This window comes from Benincasa hispida, chromosome 4, assembly GCF_009727055.1.
Source record: "Benincasa hispida cultivar B227 chromosome 4, ASM972705v1, whole genome shotgun sequence".
NCBI classification, from domain to species: domain Eukaryota; kingdom Viridiplantae; phylum Streptophyta; class Magnoliopsida; order Cucurbitales; family Cucurbitaceae; genus Benincasa; species Benincasa hispida.
Genome location: NC_052352.1, coordinates 21,294,347 through 21,312,446, shown reverse-complemented (window position 1 = coordinate 21,312,446; position 18,100 = coordinate 21,294,347). Strand labels below are relative to the sequence as shown.

The window sequence follows — 18,100 nt, the reverse complement described above, 5'->3', positions numbered from 1 at the left end:
TACCATCATTTCTAATACAAATGTTGAAAAGATATTTATATATCATATTTTATTAGTTGAGAGGAGTATTATTATTTAACCAAGTCGAATAACTAATTCAACATTTAGTAAAAATAAAGATATTAAAATTGAATATTTTAAAATACATTAACTAAAATTGAGGAAGTTATATGGCCAAAATGGTATTTTAATTAAAAAAAACTTTCAAGTAGCAATTTTAGTTTTTCAAGTAATTTTAAAATATAATTCAACCGACATAAAGTATATATAATCACCCTAAAAGTCAAATATTCCATTTCTATCTCTCACGGTAAAAAAAGGAAAAATTAATATAAAGAGGAAAAAAAGAAGAGGGAATTGATTTCATTTCATTTCAACAGTCAACACTGTACAGTTGTATGCATTGAAGAAGAGAGAAAAATAAGGCCAACAAGAGAGAAAAACAGAGTTTTTCAAGCCCTTTGAAAGAAAAACCAAAAGGACTGAAAAGCAAAAAAAAAACATTTCGAGAAATATAAACCTTAAGAACTGAAGAAGAAGTGGCAAAAAAAAAAAAAAAAAAAGTTGATGAACAGAACAGAACAAAACAGAGGAAAGTAAAATACAATAGATTTTTCAATAATCCCACAAAAACCCTTTAAACCCATTAGAAAGAAATCCCATTCCCAACTTACCACAATCCCCATTATCATCATGACAATCTTCCTCCAAGCTCTGAAGCCACGGCGGCGCGTAAAGCCACGCACCCGATTCCAATTCCGAGTCAACAAACACAAACTCACCACCACCACCACCACCGTCATAACTCGTTCCAAGACTGGGTAACTCAACGATCTCAGTAAGTTCATCGGAGAAAGCAGAGGAGGAATTAGTATTATTATTATTGTTAGTACTATGATTAGTATTAGATGAAAGATTATGCATATGGGCAGCTTTAGCGGCGGCGGCTTGAACATCACGAGGAGCAAGAGAAACAGGGCGAGGAAGAAGATGAACAAGATCAGGGAAATTAAGAATAGCGGAATTTCCTTTGATGCTTAGAGCTGCAACATCATGAGCTCGAGCAGCCATTTCAGGGCTGGGAAAAGTTCCTAACCAAATGCGGGATTTCTTCCTTGGTTCTCGAATTTCAGATACCCATTTCCCCCAATTTCTCATACGAACGCCTCTGTAAAGTGGGTGTTTTGAATTGGAAGTGGAATTGTTGTTGATTCGTTTGGGTTTTTTGTTTGAGTCTGAGGAAGAAGATGAAGTGGTGGAAGACTCTGTTTCTGAAGAAGGACTCATTTGTTTACTGCTCATTGTTAAGTCGGGGAAAACAGGGGATTTTGGATTTTGAGGGTTCGGGGATTTTTTGTTTGGTTTTGATGCTTTACAATCATACTTATAGAGAGAATATTGTGTGAGCTTGGGTAATTTTTTTTTTTTTTTAATTTAAACAAAATTTTAAAAAATGTTTTTGTTTGTATTCTAAAATGGGGTCCTCACAGAAAAAAAATAATTTTTTAAAAATAGAAAAATAGTAAAATTTTAATTTTCAGGATAAAGATTGATAGAAGCCCATCAATATTTATTAGGGATAGAAACTGATAAAATCTATCATTGACAGAGTCTATCAATGTTTTTTTTTTTTTTTGCTATTTCTATAAATAGTTTGATATTTTTCTATCTATGAAATTTTTTTAAAAAAAATCTATATGCGTATCATTCCTTAATTTGAAGTTTGTTCTTTTTTAAATAATTTGACCTCAAAGTCATATATTCAATATATTCACACATCTAATCAAGTGCCTTTGAAAAAAAAAATTCAATATATGATTTTTTTTTTTTTCAAATTTTAGAGTAACAGAGCTAATAATTTTTTATTTTTTATTTTATTTTTTTTTTATAAAAAAAAGCAGTATGGGCTAAGTAAAAAAATATGGATTAAAATTGAACATTTGAAAGTTTAAGGATTACGATTGAACGATATTTTAACAAAAAAAATTGCATATATCTTGTAATAATTAAAGAGTCGTTTGGATTGACTAAAAGAAATGTTTTTTTTAAAAAAATCATTTTTATTTAATTTTTTTTTAATAAAAGCGGTTTAAAATAAATTTTGAACTATTTTAAAGATTATTTTAAGTGGTTGTTAAATACTCAAATTTTTTCTAACATGATTTATTTTCAAAATTAAACACTCGAAAAATTAAACCAAACATACCTATATTGCTGAGCGTGGATTAAAAAATAAGTAAGGATATATTTTGGATATACTCATATTTTTACAACTCACTCTAATCATATATTAAAAATAAATAAAAGATATTTGAAAAAATAGAAAAAAAGTTTGTGGTGTGACAAATTGTGGTGGAGAATTAGGTGGATTGTAAAAATATGGGCGTGTAATTTTCTTTGAAAAACATGCATGTTTTTTTTTTTTTTTTTTTTTAATGTATATATACAAGGAATGGATATGAATTTATGGCTACTTTTTGTAAAATTGTTGACCATATTGCGGTGAATTAGTAGAATAATTTATCTTAATATTCTATGCAAAATTTTAAGTTTTCTCACAATTTAAAATAAAGCGTAAACGTTTAGATTCTTTACTAGATTATTAGAAAAAAAAAAAATTGGTTGATTTATAAGATTAATTTTAAAAACGAAAACTAAAAACCAAAAACTAAGATCTCATTTAGTAACTATTTGATTTTTTTATTTTTTAATTTTGAAAATTAAGCCTATATATACTATTTTTATCTTCAAATTTCTTTTTTTTTAACTACTATTTACTGATGGTTTAAAATCCAAGAAAAATTTTGAAAACTAAAAAAAAGTAGATTTTAAAATTTTAATTTTGTTTTTAGAATTCGGCTAAAAAATCAACTATTGTATTCTAAGAGATGTGTAAATTTTATAAAAAATTAAGAAAAAATAGACTTAATTTTCAAAATTCAAAAATAAAAAATGAAATGATTGTGAACCGATTACTGAATCATCTGACAATTATCTTCTACCACTATTCAATCTCCCCACATTTTCAGTTTCTTTTGTTTTTTTTTACCCATTTCAAACTGTTCATTTCTCCCTTTATTTTTCACCTTTATTATTGTTATTATTTTTTATTATCTTCTCCTCTTTCTCCTCCAATTTCTAGCCTCTAAAATAGGGTATCTCCTCTCTTCCTAATCTCTCTCTTCTTCTCTTTGCTTCAACTCTTTCTTTCTTTTTTGTATGTTTGGGAATTAATTCTAACCAAAGTTTTGAATGTCCATAAAAATGTCGATATCTCAATTTTGTATAAGATTCAATATAAAATATTGGTAACCAAGAAGAAACTAGAATGTATAAAAAAAAATATTTTGATTAAAAGACAAGGGTTTCACCTTTTTTTTCAAAAATATGTTTAAAATTTCTTTATGATTAGATTAGATCCACATCGTATGATACTTATTAATAGATTACATGATTTTTAAATATATTTGTTTTATTTTTATGTGTGATTTAATTGCTCTTGTTGACATTTTGATGAGAATTCAAAACCCTAACTTTAACATATACGTTCACTCTTTTATTACAAACTTTAGTGTTGTTGTATAAAAAAAAAACAGATTTTTTTTAGTACAAAAAAATCGAATGTATGAAAATGTTAAACTCCCGACTTCATAGGTAAGATTATATGTCAATTAACGTTAAATTATACTCATTTTGTTCATTTAGTTTTAATTAAATGTAGGTTTAAATACTACTTTAGTCCTTATACTTTTGGTTTTTGTTTACTTTGGTCCCTCTACTTTCAAAATGTTCATTTTGGTTCCTATACTTTCAGTTTTGGTTCATTTTGGTCTTTATAATTTAAAAATGTTCATTTTGGCTCTTGTACTTTCAATTTTGATTCATTTTGATCCTTGAATTTTTTAAAAAAGTGACCGTTTTTATCATTTAAAAGTAAAAATGAAAGGATCAAAATGATAACTTTTTAAAAGGATAAGGACCAAAATGAACAAAAGTTAAATGTACAAGGATTAAAATGAACATTCTCAAAGTATATGAACTAAAATGAACAAAAGGTGAAAGTATAAGTGAAAGGGCGAAAATATAGGGACCAAAATGAACAATTTAAAAATATAAGGACCAAAATGAACCAAAACAAAAAAATATAGAGACTAAAGTAGTATTTAAACCTTAAATATAGTAGGTGGTATTTAACCTTATTTTTTTACCCATGCCTTGAATTACCTATATTATATTAAGTAAATTACTATGGTTTTTCTTTTTTCTTTCTTTTTTTTTTTTTTAATTACAGTTTTGAAAGTTTAAAGTTACTGTGATTATACTAGTGTGATTTAATTTTTTTTTTTTTTTTTAAATAACAGTACGAATAGTTGGATTTGAGTTTTTTTTTTTTTTTTTTTTGTGTGTAAAAAAATGAATATTATTAAAAGGGTAATACAAGTAAAATTAAGGCTTCAAATTGGTGTGGTAGGGATATTATAGCTTTACAAAGTAGCATTGACCAATTATTTCATTATTATAGTTCAACATAATTGTCCTCATATTCATGATACCTACCAAGCTACTTTTCATAATTTTTTTTTCTTTTATATATATTTTATTATTATTTTCCATTTTCATTTTTCATTTCTAGAGTGATGTATTTGGCTTATTGTAAAAAGGGCTTATATATATTACTTTCCATTTTAAATTTTCATTTCTAGAGTGATGTATTAGGCTTATTGTAAAAGGGAACAAGTGAACTAAATTGCCTTCTTCATTTTGGTCTCCTCAATTGGGGAAGAAACATATACCTAAAAGAAAGTACTGAACTTTAATTTTCTACATTATTAATTATTTTTAATTATTTGCCTATCAATTTCTTATTGCAAAAGAGAAGTTACATTTTTACTTCCTTTATTTATAAAAATCTAGATTGTAATGTTATATAGATGACAATTAGATTGACACAATTGATTGGTTTATGAATTTTATTGAAAATATAAAAGCTCAAACAAAAATATGCTTAGTTAGTATAGTATATATACCAATTCAAAATTATGTTTGACTTATTATATCATACTATTATACCTACCTAACAATTTTTAACATTCATTTTCATATTGATTTCCAAAATTATGTCAGATTAAACAATATAAACAAAATAAAATTTAGGTTAGAGAATAGTTTCTTTTTATGTTCTTGTACTACTATGCACATGCACCTTTTGAGATTGGTCATGGAATGTACTTTTCACTATTTTTATTTTTTAAATTAAACCAATCGTGGAGTTTGAATATTTGAATCTTTGATCTCTTGGATGAAAGTGTAGATCTAACTAGTCGACTTAGTTATGGTAAAGTTGATAATAATACATATATTAATTAATAATTAAAAACGCCTAGTTTTTACCATAGGTAGAGAATTTATTCTCAATCTTGTTGTCTCCAAAAAAGTTGGAGGATTCATGACAACTCACCGCCAACAACATCACGACATTTATTCATGGATATAATTAATGTTGATAGATCGAAGTTCATGAGTTCATAAATAAAAGTAAAATTACACCGTTAATATATTCGAGCATAAGTATAGTGGGTAGGACACTAATTACCATCTCAAAAGTGATAATCATTCGATTTTTAAGTCTCAATAATGATTGAACTTAAAAAAAACAAAAGCCCACACTCTAATTTTGGCTAAAAAGTTAAGTTGAAAAAAAAAATACATAGAAGTTTAGACCTAATTGAAATAAATTGACATTGATTAGTACTAACGATATAAAGAGACTTGTTATATCTTTTTGAACAAGCACGACTTCGTAAATCAAAAAGTAATTGTTGGAAAAGTTTAGGAAAATCAAAATCTACACAAAAAAGAAAAAAGAAAAAAGAAAAAGAAAAATGCAAATTAAAGGGAGGCATTGAGATGGATTGATCTTAGAAGATCTAAATAATGGGGTATATGGAAGTAGTTGGATTGAACACCAAAGTTTTTCAGCCTTACCAAACATTATTCATAACTCACTTTGGGTCCCCAATTGAGTTTTATATATCAATCTTTTAAATTTCATTAATACATTACATTCAATAGCCTTCTTTTAAATCCCTTATTTTTTGTGGTGTTTGACTCAATATGGGCAATGTGGTAGGGTGCAATGCTAGGGTGGAAGTAGAGAGACGTCGTCGTCCTCGTTTAGTCTTCATTGTCTCCTCTCGAGAATTTTACATTACATTTCATTTTTCATATCTCTCATTCCCTCAATAATAGAACAAATCAATTCTTTTTTTTCTCCATCCCCATTCCCGACCCCATTTGAAATTTGAAAAAAATGATCAAACCCTACAGACTTAAAATCTTTATTCATATTCTCTCTCCTGACAAAAATCAAACTATAGGGACCCTCCCCTTACCCTCCCTCTCTCTTGTAGGTTATATATATATATATATATATATTATCATTCACATCATAGAGAAATTAATATTGAATTTCTGAACCTATGATAATCAACTTATTACGTAAGAGTTGAATATGAACAGTAAATGCATTAATATATATCTCATCGGGATGAATGTGAAGTTTAATGCTCTTTTGTTGGGAAAAAAAAAATTGTACTTGCAATAGAAGTTAGAAATATACGTGAATAAGTGAGCTGTTTAGGTAGAAATTCATTTTGAATCCATAAAACGAAAGAAGTTTAAATATTACTGTATTTTCTGTTTCAGTTTATTTTTGTCTATATAATTTTAAAATAAATGAAAATCAATGATCATATATCTATTTTTTAGTGACACATTATAATTGGGAATTTTGCAGTTATATTTAGCTCTAGTTAAAATCATCCTTCTACGTGTATGCGTGCCATTTTATGTGGTCATGATAGTGTGACATCTTGGGTCGATTTTGTACTGCCCTTATCATTTTAACCCGCAAAAATAAGAAATGCCCTTCTTTTGACTTAATATCATAAGGTCGAGCTCATTTTATTTTCAACTTTTAGTATATATCATTGAAGGTCGGCAAAAATGATTAAAATATCCGTTGATATGTTGATATATTCATAAATAAGAGTGTTGCAAAAATCAATATTAAGAATTAATTGATATCTCTGATAAGATATACACTAATAATAAGATCAAAGTAAAGTGAATTTAATTTTAATTTAGAACATTTTTAAAATATATTTATTTTAAAAAATATTTGTTAATATGGACATTTTATCTACACATCCTAACAAAAGTTTATGTGAGGTAACTAATTCTAACAAAAGAAAGAAAAAAGAACAGAGAATTGAGAAAAAAAAATCATAAAAGTAAACTCTATTGTTCAATTGAAATTTCTTATAAATAGAAAAATCCTAAAAATATTAATACTTTTTGGAACTTTTTTTTTTTATATATAAAATTTAAATATTTTTAAATATTTTTTATATTTAAAAAGACCCCTTAGTCTAACCCACAACATACATGTTTATTTCAACTCATTATTATTTGGGTCATTTTGTAGGGTCCATTTTATTTTCATTGTTCCAGTATATTATTGAAATTTGGCACTATTAGATGTCAAGGAGAAGGAAGAATATAGAATGTAAATTAATGTGATAATTTTTCTTAAAAGTGAAAACAAAAACAAAAAATAAAATAAAAAAAAGTTACAAATAAAAAAAAAACCATAATATAAGAGTGAAATAGTAAACATTTCTTTTTCTTTAATTCAAAATAATAGAGATTTTATCTTTTTACTCTTTTAAAGAATGAATGGAAGATTTTCTTGAACCAATCCATTTTTATTGAAAATTTTTCTAATTCCTTTTGTTCATATTAGAAATTTGTTAAATTACGAACTTTATCTCTATATTTGTAGAGTAATGTTCAGTATATTTTGAATTTCAAAAATATTTAAACTATTAATTTTGTGTCTAATAGATCTGTCAATTTTAAAAGTATAGTGAAGCTTTCAACTTTTAATTTTGTATCTGATACGTCTCAAACTTAATATACATGGAATTAAAAGGTTAATGACCTACTGACACAAGACTAAAAACTTATAACTTATGGGCTAAATTACAAAAAAAGAAAAAAAAAAAAGAAAGAAAAAAAAGAAAAAAGAAAAATCACATCTGAATTTTTCTCTTCTTTTTTTTTTTCCAAATCACTCTTAATTCCTTAAAAATTTGTAATATTACTCCATACATTTCATAAGTATTTCAAACCTATCATTAAAAGTGACTTGGAATAGAAGTTAGAACCGCAACACTCTACACCATTCCATAACCAATATACCTATTTTAAGTTTCAATTTCTATTCAAAATTTTAATGAGTTTCTAACACAATGATAGTTTTGAAACATTTACGAGGTTAAGGATAACATTGCATCTTTAAAAAGAATATAAGTATTATTAAAACAATCGACAAAGTTCAAGGATATTTTTGTAATTTAACCAAAATTATTTTGATACTTTTTAAAGTTTAGAAAGATACTAAACATAGTTATAAAAGCTCAAAAACTAAAATTGTAATTTAGTCTCTTATGAGTCCCAAGGTAGAGATTGAGATATCCAAAAGCTGCCACTAAGAGAAAAAGGTTACTACTTTTGGAATAACAAATGCATTGACTGTATGCACATCAGCAGCCACACAGAAATTCTTGGAAGAATAATATTGAAACTTTTTTTCATTACATTCCATCAAAATTCCACCATCACAAGCTCACTTCAGTTGCTCAAACAGCAACAACTCAAGCTCTATGTTGATGAATTTGGGCAAAAAAGATGACACAAATCTCACAATCCCATGTGAGAATGAGACCAAATTCTTGTGTTTTTAGACCAAATTGATTGTTAATTCATTGGTTGTTTAAGGATTTTATGCAACTCATTTCCTTATCTCTTTTGTTGTTTTTTCTTTCGTCGTTTTGCTTTCAGAAATCTCCCTTCACTCCTTTTCTTGAGAAAGAAAACAAACTCCCAGCATGTGCCTTTTTTCCTTTATGTTTTCAGCTTGAAGAGCTTTTTTTTATCATTTCTCCTGTCTCACTTTGCTAAATCATACTGACTTTCTGGTCTGAATTTGAAGTTGGACATTTTGAGTTTCTGAGAGATTTATGCAATAAAAACAATTCCTTCCTTGTGGGTTTCCATTTTGTAAAAGGACTTGTATGTTCCTTTATGAGCTATGCGAGAAAAATGGTTATAATACTTGTTATAATACTTGTTGGATGTTGATTTTGGATAACGGGATGAATCGTATCCAAGTTTTCAAATGGTATTGATAACAAGTTTGAGGGGGAAGACCAAGGGAATCGTGTGGATTGTGAAACAGGGTGGTCATTGATTTAGCCTACGAGATTTGAAACCTACCCAAGTTTTTTAATGGTGCTACAATTCCACGAGGTCAAAAGGTTCAAATCCCCGCCTCATGAAAATATGAAATAGAGTGGATGATGATTTGGATAACGAAATTTCGAATCCTACCTAAGTTTTCAAATGGTATTAATATCAAAGTTTGACAAGAAGAAACTAAAGGGATCATGTGGATTGTGAAACCGGATGGACGTTGATTTAAGATAACGAGATTCATAACCTAAAAAGTTTTCTAATTGTGTTATCTTAAGGAACATAATATTTCCATGAGGCCAAAGGTTCAAATCCCCACATAATGGACATGTGAAATGGGATGGATGTTGATTTGGATAACAAAATTTTGAGTCTTACTAAGTTTTTAAATGGTATATCAATATCAAGTTTGAGAGGGAAAAAACTAAAGGGATCATGTGGATTGTGAAACGGGGTGGACGTTGACATGGATAATTAGATTTGAAACCTACTAAAGGTTTCTTTTGCAGTGGTGCTATCTTAAGGAACATAACCATTCTATCAGGTCGAAAGTTCAAATTCTCACTATATGAGAACGTGAAACGGGTTGGATGTTGATTTGGATAATGGGATTTTGCGTCCTACGCATGTTTTCAGATGGTATTAATATCAAGTCTGATTAAAAAAGAAAAAAGATTATACTGACTGTGGAACAGGGCAGATGTTGACTTGGATAACGGGATTCGGAATCCGTCCAAGTTTAACAGAAAAAAACAGATTATAACAGTTGCTTCAATAGCTACCCAGCCTCTTCATATGGTGTTGATATGAAGATTGATCAAGATGAAGGGAGGGTGGGGATGGAGTATCTATATCTAGTTATCAAGATTTCCAGTTTAACATCAACGCAAATCTAGAACTGTCCCAAACAAATTTCTGGGGCAAACCACAATCAATTCCAATATGGTTAGGTACAACACCCCTCTCTCATAGACTGCAAGATTCCTAAGTTCTCCAACTTTTGGATGTGCATTTAATAAGCTCAAAAAGATTAAAGGCCTCTCTTTCTCCTTTTTTTCCACACAAAGAGATACAGAACACATGCAAGATATTTCATCTTTGCATTTCAGTAGTTTGAAGCCACTTGTTTTTCTTTTTCTTTTCCCTTAAGATCTTAAGATACAGATGGGACTGAACTGAAGATACCCCCCCACCCCTCCCTCCTGGTTCTGTCACATGCTTTGCCTCCCTTCAACAAGTTTTTTCATTTTTCTTTGTTTTTTTCACTCTGAATCAACCCAACATTGAATAAATAAAATGCAAGTGGGTTCTGTTTTTGCTGTAAAACTAAGAAGAATGGCCATTGATATCCTCCATAATCAAAGCAGTTGATGAATGGAAGGGAATGGAGGGAGTAAAACTCCAACGGAGGGTTTTTGTTTTGAATGCAGTAGCTTTCAAGAACGTGTCGTTGTTTGTGTATTAAAGACAGACAGGTGACAAACTCCATGAAACATGTTGTCAGACATGTGTATGTGATGGTTACTTCTCGGAAAATTGGTCCCTTCTTTTAGTGAAAAAAATGGGAATTCCTATAGCCCTGCTTCAAACAACGTACAGTTCCCATTTCTTTTCTATCTCCCTGTATGAACTTTCTCATCATCATTCAATATATGCACAGAAAAAATCTTTGAAACAAATAACAAAAATAGGATAGAACCATATCTATGTGTTTTTTACCAACTAGTTAAGACATATGGCCTCAACTAAAAGGCCAGAGCTTCAAATCCTCTCGCTCCCACTGGTTGAACTAAAAAGACTGCAGGTTATTGTAAATTGAAATCCATCTTCATCTCGTTCTAACTAATCATTTAAAAGGGATAGATGCAGATTTTGACGGCCATGCTAAGTTGGATAGACTCATGAGGAGTTGCCTTCGCTTGTTGGGCCTTTTTTGTAAAGAAAGTTCTCGTTCTAACTATTATAGGTGTGATTTGCATAGTTTGAATCCCTTCTTGTAAAAGGAGCTCTCTTTTTTGTAGGTTTGTTTTTTGTATGTCCGTGTATTCTTTCATTTTTTCTCAATGAAAGTTGTTTCTATAAAAAAAGATTGAATCCTTCAAAATGGTTTCTAAAATGCACCTCTGTAGTTTGTAAGAACTGTTTTAAAACAATGGGCAAATCATACAGGTGTGGTTTTCCATTTTCTACTGTTGAAATCAAGCAGGTGGGAACATATATCTCTCTATCCTGTTGGTTTTCATTTCCCATGATGAAATGTTGTGAAGGAAATGGAATAATGACTTGATAAGAGGGGAAGAAATATGGACAAGCCATGCTGTTTTGTTTAATTTTTCAAGGCTGAGAGGGAAATTAGGCTTGAATATCAGATGGGTCCACTTGTTGATTAAGGTGTCATACTCCACTGGAGGAAATACTGTAGAATATATCAGAATGGAAAAGGAGGGAAATTACACATTATATGAAAAGGATTTGAACCATAAAACTTGTCTCTCCTTAAATTATTGTTCATACACAGGTTATCGAGCATAAAAGAATGTCCTGGTAAATACTGTTGGGTTATGATCATCTCTGTAGTTTTGCAGTTAAACTCTAAGGAAATTGTAATCAAGTAATTCCTCGAAAAGTATGCTAATAGAAAAAACAAGGGCAGGCGTGGGTGTGTTTTTCCTACATTTTTCTTCTCTTGGGGCTTAAAATGAAGTCGTCATCGTCGTCGCTATCATTCATGATCTTTTTCTTTGCTTTCATATCGCCATTCTTAGATGGCTGTTGTGGCTTCTGTGAACTCTCTGGTCTGCTCGGTGGTTTTGCTGATTTAATTGGTGTCCCGGTTCTCTGTTCCTTTTGTCTTCTCAGTTTCTTGTCATACGCCTTTTTAGCCTTTTCGGGAGATAACATGCCATGCTCCATCATCCTAGAAATTTAGACTGGTTATCTCTTCTGATTTCCCAATAAAGAGTAATGCAAGGTTTTACAGAAACCATAAAAAATGTTAAAAAGAGATGGCATTCTTCAACCCAAGACTAACATGGAGGCTAGCAATCTCATTTTAACAGGAAAAAAAAATGCTAAAAGGATAATAGGCCGATTTGAATATTTGACCTGAGATAACAAGGGGCTAGCAACTCATGATAACAATGAAACTATCAATAAACATAATGGCATACTTCCAAAAGCACAATCAGAACCTCAGGTCAAGTTAGTTTTAACAAGACAAGAAATATTGGATATTTTTCATCAAGGGATGTTCCAGTACCGCCAGAAAGCACGATCTAGACTTGTAGGTCTATGGAAAACTGCATCAGTAGTTCATATTAACAGATCTGAAGACTGGATCCTTTAAAAATCCTACAATGATGTACCAACATTTTATTAAACTTAAAAAACATTTCTGATCGAATATCTAATGAAGTAACTTTCACTTGAAAATAAACATTATATGCATATTGAATTCTTGAAGTAGCAAAGATGAGAGAGACAGCGAGAGAGGAATTGGCTAGAAGTGTGCAAAGACTTAAATTGTATTCCAAATGCTTCATCTATGCTCTATCTGCAACCAAGCCTTTAACATTTAGTGTACTTTACGCTCGCTTTAACTTTTTAGGAGACTGTAACAGCAGGCACAGGAAGATTCCATGTTTGATCTCTATTTAGTTAAGTCCTACTATATCAACCTACAGGATTCTTCTGGAATTCCTGAAACTTGCTTCAACTTGAAGTGGCTGAATATTTATGTGGTATCCCGTGAATATAATGAAAGAACTTCTTGCTACTGCCTTATAGTGCCCTAAAATGGTCTTAGAGATGTAAGACCATTGATTGAATTCCAAGTGCAAAAAACACAATACCTTCATGTTTATAATTCATGAGTCCACAGAATTTTGCTTTGATGTTAACCATTATAGAACTGATTACTTCTTTGCTACTGAAGGTCTTATGTCCCATCTTATACATTATAAATTTGGAATTCTTCTTCAAGTGCAGATTCAGATAGAGTATCTTATCTTATAAGGACTTTGAAGGTGAAATTGAATCAGCTTTTAGAACTCTTCTTATCCATTGTAAGTTAGAAGTACTTTTGCATGAACAACCAGGAAGGTAACACGAGAATTTCAAATTCAAAAAGAAAAACCTTGTTCTCAACTCTCCTTGAAGATCATACAACCTCGATTTTAATGTTAAAGCTCCTTAATATCGACCAGTAATCCATCAGAAGACTCAAATTTTTGGTGCATCATTCCCAAAAGCCAACAAATCACACCAGACCTTCTGCCAGTGAAAGAATCCTCATTCTGGCAAACAAAGGACTGGCTCCATGATATGTAACTTAACAGTCCTAAACCAAGATAATCGCCTTTGAACTGCAATCTTGCTGGGGCAGGAAAAAGAGACTCTTCAACCCAAACATAGTTCCTTGAGCTCATTAGAGATGATCCCCAATATATCAATTAAAACCAGTAACAGGTGATAAAAAAATATATGGTTTTTATTTCATTGTTTAATTTGTGGTACCTGTGGAATTCAATCCTACCCAACTACTCCATGGAAAGAGTCGAGAGACTTCATCTGCCCAAATGCTAGCTCATAGAGTGCTCAAAGGTTTTCATTCATTAAGTTTTCTACTTGGAGGCTTGAATCCAAGACCTTCGTTGAGAAACTTCCTCAAACATCCTTACTGCCAAGACTGCCCTTTGAGGGGTTAATATGACAAAATTATTGCAACAATAAACATAAATCTTTAACTTCAAGAACAAATATGTGTATTGGTATAACATGCTCTCTACATGTCAGTCATGTACGTATACAATTCACATTGCACACTTTATACCATATCCGTAAACTCAAGTTACAAAATGAAAAAATTCAGACAGTAGAAAGAACGTAGGATCAGATGCCGGCTATTATATTCAATTCTGATATGTTCCATATAACTTATAAGCAAAGAAACATTAGCTCCTAGCAGGAGGCATCTGCACGAGTTGGATTTGTTCTCATCTAAAAAGCTAGCCACTCGTTCGATCTATCATTTCTAGCATCAATGTTGAATCAAACTTGAAAAGTTTCAGTCTTAACCCAATGGTTCGTCTTGTCTGAGTAACCTACTTATTGAGCATCACATGAAAATTGGAATGACCCATACACAAAAGGAACCACTTCATTAAACATATCTGCCCCTAAAAGACAGCCTCTCACGTATGACGTTGGTTGCATCTAGTCCCTATAATTCAAATTTAGGACCTATAGTAATAGTAGATTAAACCGAAGATAAAAACTGTCCAACTTCACTAATACCTTTAGCATTTTGTCTGACTATAGGAAACTGTCTGCCATTGAAACTCACTCAGATTATCATCGGTCTAGGGGTAATGTATGAATTGAGATAAAAATGAACACGGTAAACGTCCAGTCCAAAGCAACCTCAATTCAATATTCCTAGTTAACGAAGTCCTCAAAGGATTAAATAGACAGTGAATGCTCAAAAGAATATCAGAAAACAAACCGCACCAAAACTCTGCCATTTCACTTGCTGGTATCTGTTTCGACAAGGACTCGTAAAATATCCGAAGCGGCTCTCTCTGTTCACGACATACCAAAGAACAAGAATGATGAGTTCATGAATCATATAAACTACACAAACTATTAAGTAGGAGGAAAGCACAAACCTCTTCAGGTGGATCATATTTCTGACCAGGCAAATTAAACACTTTCTTTTCTCTCACTTTAGCAGTAGTAGTAGTTGTTGTAGTTTTTGTTGTCGTCTTTGAAGAACTCGAAATTGTCTTTGACTTTACCTTCGAAATAGAAAAACAATAGAAACCCAAATTCAAAAATCAGCAATCAGAGCAAGGAAGGAAATCACAATCACTCACAATCACAAATATTCCAAAGCCACCAAGAACAACAGCCCAATGAGAAGAATCCAAATTTCAATAAAACCCCCCAATAAAATACGAAATTAGAACATCAGAAGTAACTGAAAGAACCCCAATAATCCGTTACTCTTACCAATTTCAGATGCGTTTCAAAACATTAAAAAATTCAGACAAAACCAAAAAAACCCCAATTCGCGGCAGCTAAATCTGAATCGAAAATGAAACCTCAAAATTCTCAAATGGGTACCTCGGATTTGGTGACAAGAGAGATGGATTTGTGCTTAGAAGAGGAAATTGAGTTCTTGATGGAGCTGTCAATCTTCTTCTTATGATCAGAGGATTCAAGCTTTAACCTGGAGCCGCCATCAGGTTTGAGCTTCGAAAGAGTGGGTTTGGAGTCTGAAACCATAATGGTTTTTTTTTCCCTTCTAATTTTTGCGTTTTAATTTAGAGGTTTTATCAGAAGAAACAATCTTCTTCCTCTCGTCTTCCTTCTTCTTACACAGAAGATAATCTAATCTCTATTCTTCGAATTCCTTGAGAACATGATAATAATAATAATAATAATAAATGTAGATGAAACCGAAAATGAAAAGTATCAATCAAAACTTCGCTAATTAAAAATGGTTTTTTTTCCCGTATTTAACTGCAATTTCTGATCTAGTTTAATTTAACAGATGATTACCAAAAAAATAAAAATAATTTTTTTTCCCGAAGGAGACTGATTAGAGGATGTAAAAAGACTGTTCTGACCTCATGATAAAGTGACGCGTAGCACTCACTTTCCATTACGGCGTCAACATAACTTTTTCTTCTTATCAGAATACGAGGAAGCTTGTCAGAAAAGATAACGGAAAAACTGCCAGCTCTAACTTTCACGTTACCTTGGCTGCCACGTGGCACTGTCTAAATATCCTATCTTTTTGTGTAACAGCTTGAGTTTTTCTTTTTTTGTTAGCCAAATATATTTTAGATTAAAAATCAGCACATGGGAGGAACATGAAGATATAAAAAAGGGGATGCAATCAATTGATTCTAATCTACAACAATAAATTCATAAGCTTAATCAAAATGATACTTTAATTGACATATTTATATTAAAACCTTAAAATCAGAGATTTGATTCCTTCATCTCACATATTATATAAAAAAAGTTCATGAATTTAGTCTTGCTTCATCGTCAAGAAAGTAAAAGAAGACTATTATCTTCAAGTTTAACTCAAACGTAGCTTTACTTCTTTTTGGATGTGAAGTAATGTCAACAAACATTAGCTCTCCTTGAAAAGAATATGATCTAAACACACCTTCCAATTCGACTATCTTGTTACAACTTCACTCGAGTCCTAGCTTTGCCTTTTGCATCTCCCTCCTTGCAGTCAAGGTAACAATTAGTGTGATCTGTTTTTTTTAGGTAACAATTTAATTTCTAAATTTTGATTTGGTAACAATTAGTGTGATCTATTTTTTTTAGGTAACAATTTAATTTCTAAATTTTGATTTGGTAACAATTTATTCTTTATACTTTAGTATGCAAATGTTTAACTCCTATACTTTCAAATTTATAACGAATTAATTAGTCATTTACTTTAAATTTATAACTTAATCTCTATCATTAAAAAAAATTATCTAATTAAAATGTTGTCTTTTATTACAAATCAGTTTTAGACTTTGTAGGTTATAAAAATTAGGGGTGTTCAAATAACCCGACAACCTGAACAACCTGAATTACTCAACCCAAAATGTAAGGGTTGGGTTGGGTTTAACTTTTCCTGTTTTTGTTGGATGAGTTGGCTAAAAAAGATTTGGGTTGACCCGACCCAACCCAACCCGAATTTTATATATATTAATAATGCATATACATCTTTATTTAAAGTTTGATTACTTTGTATTGATCACTTTGTGATTTTTTAATTTTTCTTTTAAAATTGTTATGATATTTGTCTTTGTTTAAAGTTTGCAATAAATATCATAGATATTTGATATTTAGTATTTGAATTTTATGAGATTTTAGTTATTAATCATGTATTATATATAAATTTACATATTTTTAATTAAAAAGAAAAAAAATAAGTTATAACCCAACAACCAAACTCAACCCAACCCAAATTTTAAGGGTTGGATTGGAGAATTTATTTGAGTCATTTGGGTTGTCTACCCAATCAATCTGAATTTTCGGGTTGGTCCTAAAAATATCTTCAACCCAACCTAACCCAACTCATGTACACCCTTAAATATATTGAATTTCTAATTTATTGATCTATCTAGATAAGATATTCTATTAAATCTTAATAAAAAAAATGAATTGATAAGAACTAAATCGTTATTTATTTTAAAATATAGAAACTAAATTGTTATTAAATTGAAAATATAGGGACTAAATCAATATAAATAAACAAAGTTGAGTGATTGAATTGTTACTATGTGGTTCAATGACTAAAAGTGGTATTTAACTATAATTTATCCTATTGTATTATTGCAAATGCACTTTTTTTTTTTTTTGTACAATAAATAAAGATAAGGATGATTTGAATCTCCTATGGCCTTTGAAAATATAGTACACATCAATTACTTCATTCAAATGCACGTTTTTAAACTTTATAGTTGTTGTTGTTTTTTTTTTTTTTTTTTATTTCAACTAACTTAATCAATATTTCATTAAGTACATTTTATATATTAAATCAACATTATTATTTTTTAACTAGCATATCAAATTTATCATTAATAACACGTGTTGAAGTAATTTACTTTTGATATTTATTATTAATAAGAGAAAAAAGTTTGTTTCACCTATCTATTATGTCGTCTCTACTGCACCCAATTAAAATTTGGATTTTTTTAAAAAATAATAATGACAAAAATAGGGTTGAGGGAAAGTATTCCCAAAAATAGGTGTTTAAATCATGTACCGG

At 30.1% G+C, this 18,100-nt stretch overlaps 2 protein-coding genes across 6 annotated transcripts; both read right to left on the bottom strand.

The window, feature by feature from the left end:
- Window positions 1–342: 342 nt before the first annotated feature.
- On the bottom strand, window positions 343–1,368 carry LOC120075977 (ethylene-responsive transcription factor TINY-like). Its single transcript, XM_039029741.1, has one exon. It carries the CDS (start codon window positions 1,300–1,302, stop codon window positions 616–618), a length of 687 nt encoding a protein of 228 aa, XP_038885669.1. The 5' UTR covers window positions 1,303–1,368; the 3' UTR covers window positions 343–615.
- Window positions 1,369–11,772: 10,404 nt separating this feature from the next.
- LOC120075630 lies at window positions 11,773–15,818 on the bottom strand. 5 transcript variants are annotated; one of them, XR_005481372.1, is made up of 5 exons: window positions 15,439–15,817; window positions 14,982–15,110; window positions 14,824–14,894; window positions 12,575–12,666; window positions 12,091–12,232 (listed from the first exon to the last, which is right to left on the bottom strand). XR_005481372.1 is itself a non-coding variant. In XM_039029202.1 (5 exons), the coding sequence occupies exons 1-4, from the start codon at window positions 15,598–15,600 to the stop codon at window positions 12,620–12,622; spliced, it is 414 nt and encodes a 137-aa protein (XP_038885130.1). In that variant the 5' UTR covers window positions 15,601–15,818; the 3' UTR covers window positions 12,091–12,232; window positions 12,575–12,619. The 5 variants fall into 5 exon arrangements, 3 of the variants coding, with proteins under 3 accessions (XP_038885128.1, XP_038885130.1, XP_038885131.1); XM_039029202.1 differs by having other exon boundaries at window positions 14,819–14,894; window positions 15,439–15,818; XR_005481373.1 differs by lacking the exon at window positions 12,575–12,666 and adding an exon at window positions 13,831–14,002 and having other exon boundaries at window positions 12,096–12,232.
- Between the last annotated feature and the right edge of the window lie 2,282 nt (window positions 15,819–18,100).

Excerpts from the sequence above, each read along its gene's own strand:
- LOC120075977 (XM_039029741.1), bottom strand. The coding sequence starts at position 1,302 with ATGAGCAGTAAACAAATGAGTCCTTCTTCAGAAACAGAGTCTTCCACC.
- LOC120075630 (XM_039029200.1), bottom strand. The coding sequence starts at position 15,600 with ATGGTTTCAGACTCCAAACCCACTCTTTCGAAGCTCAAACCTGATGGC. Across the intron at positions 15,111-15,438 it reads CTCTTGTCACCAAATCCGAG|GTAAAGTCAAAGACAATTTC; the intron begins GTACCCATTTGA and ends TCTATTTCGAAG. Across the intron at positions 14,895-14,981 it reads AATATGATCCACCTGAAGAG|AGAGAGCCGCTTCGGATATT; the intron begins GTTTGTGCTTTC and ends TGTCGTGAACAG.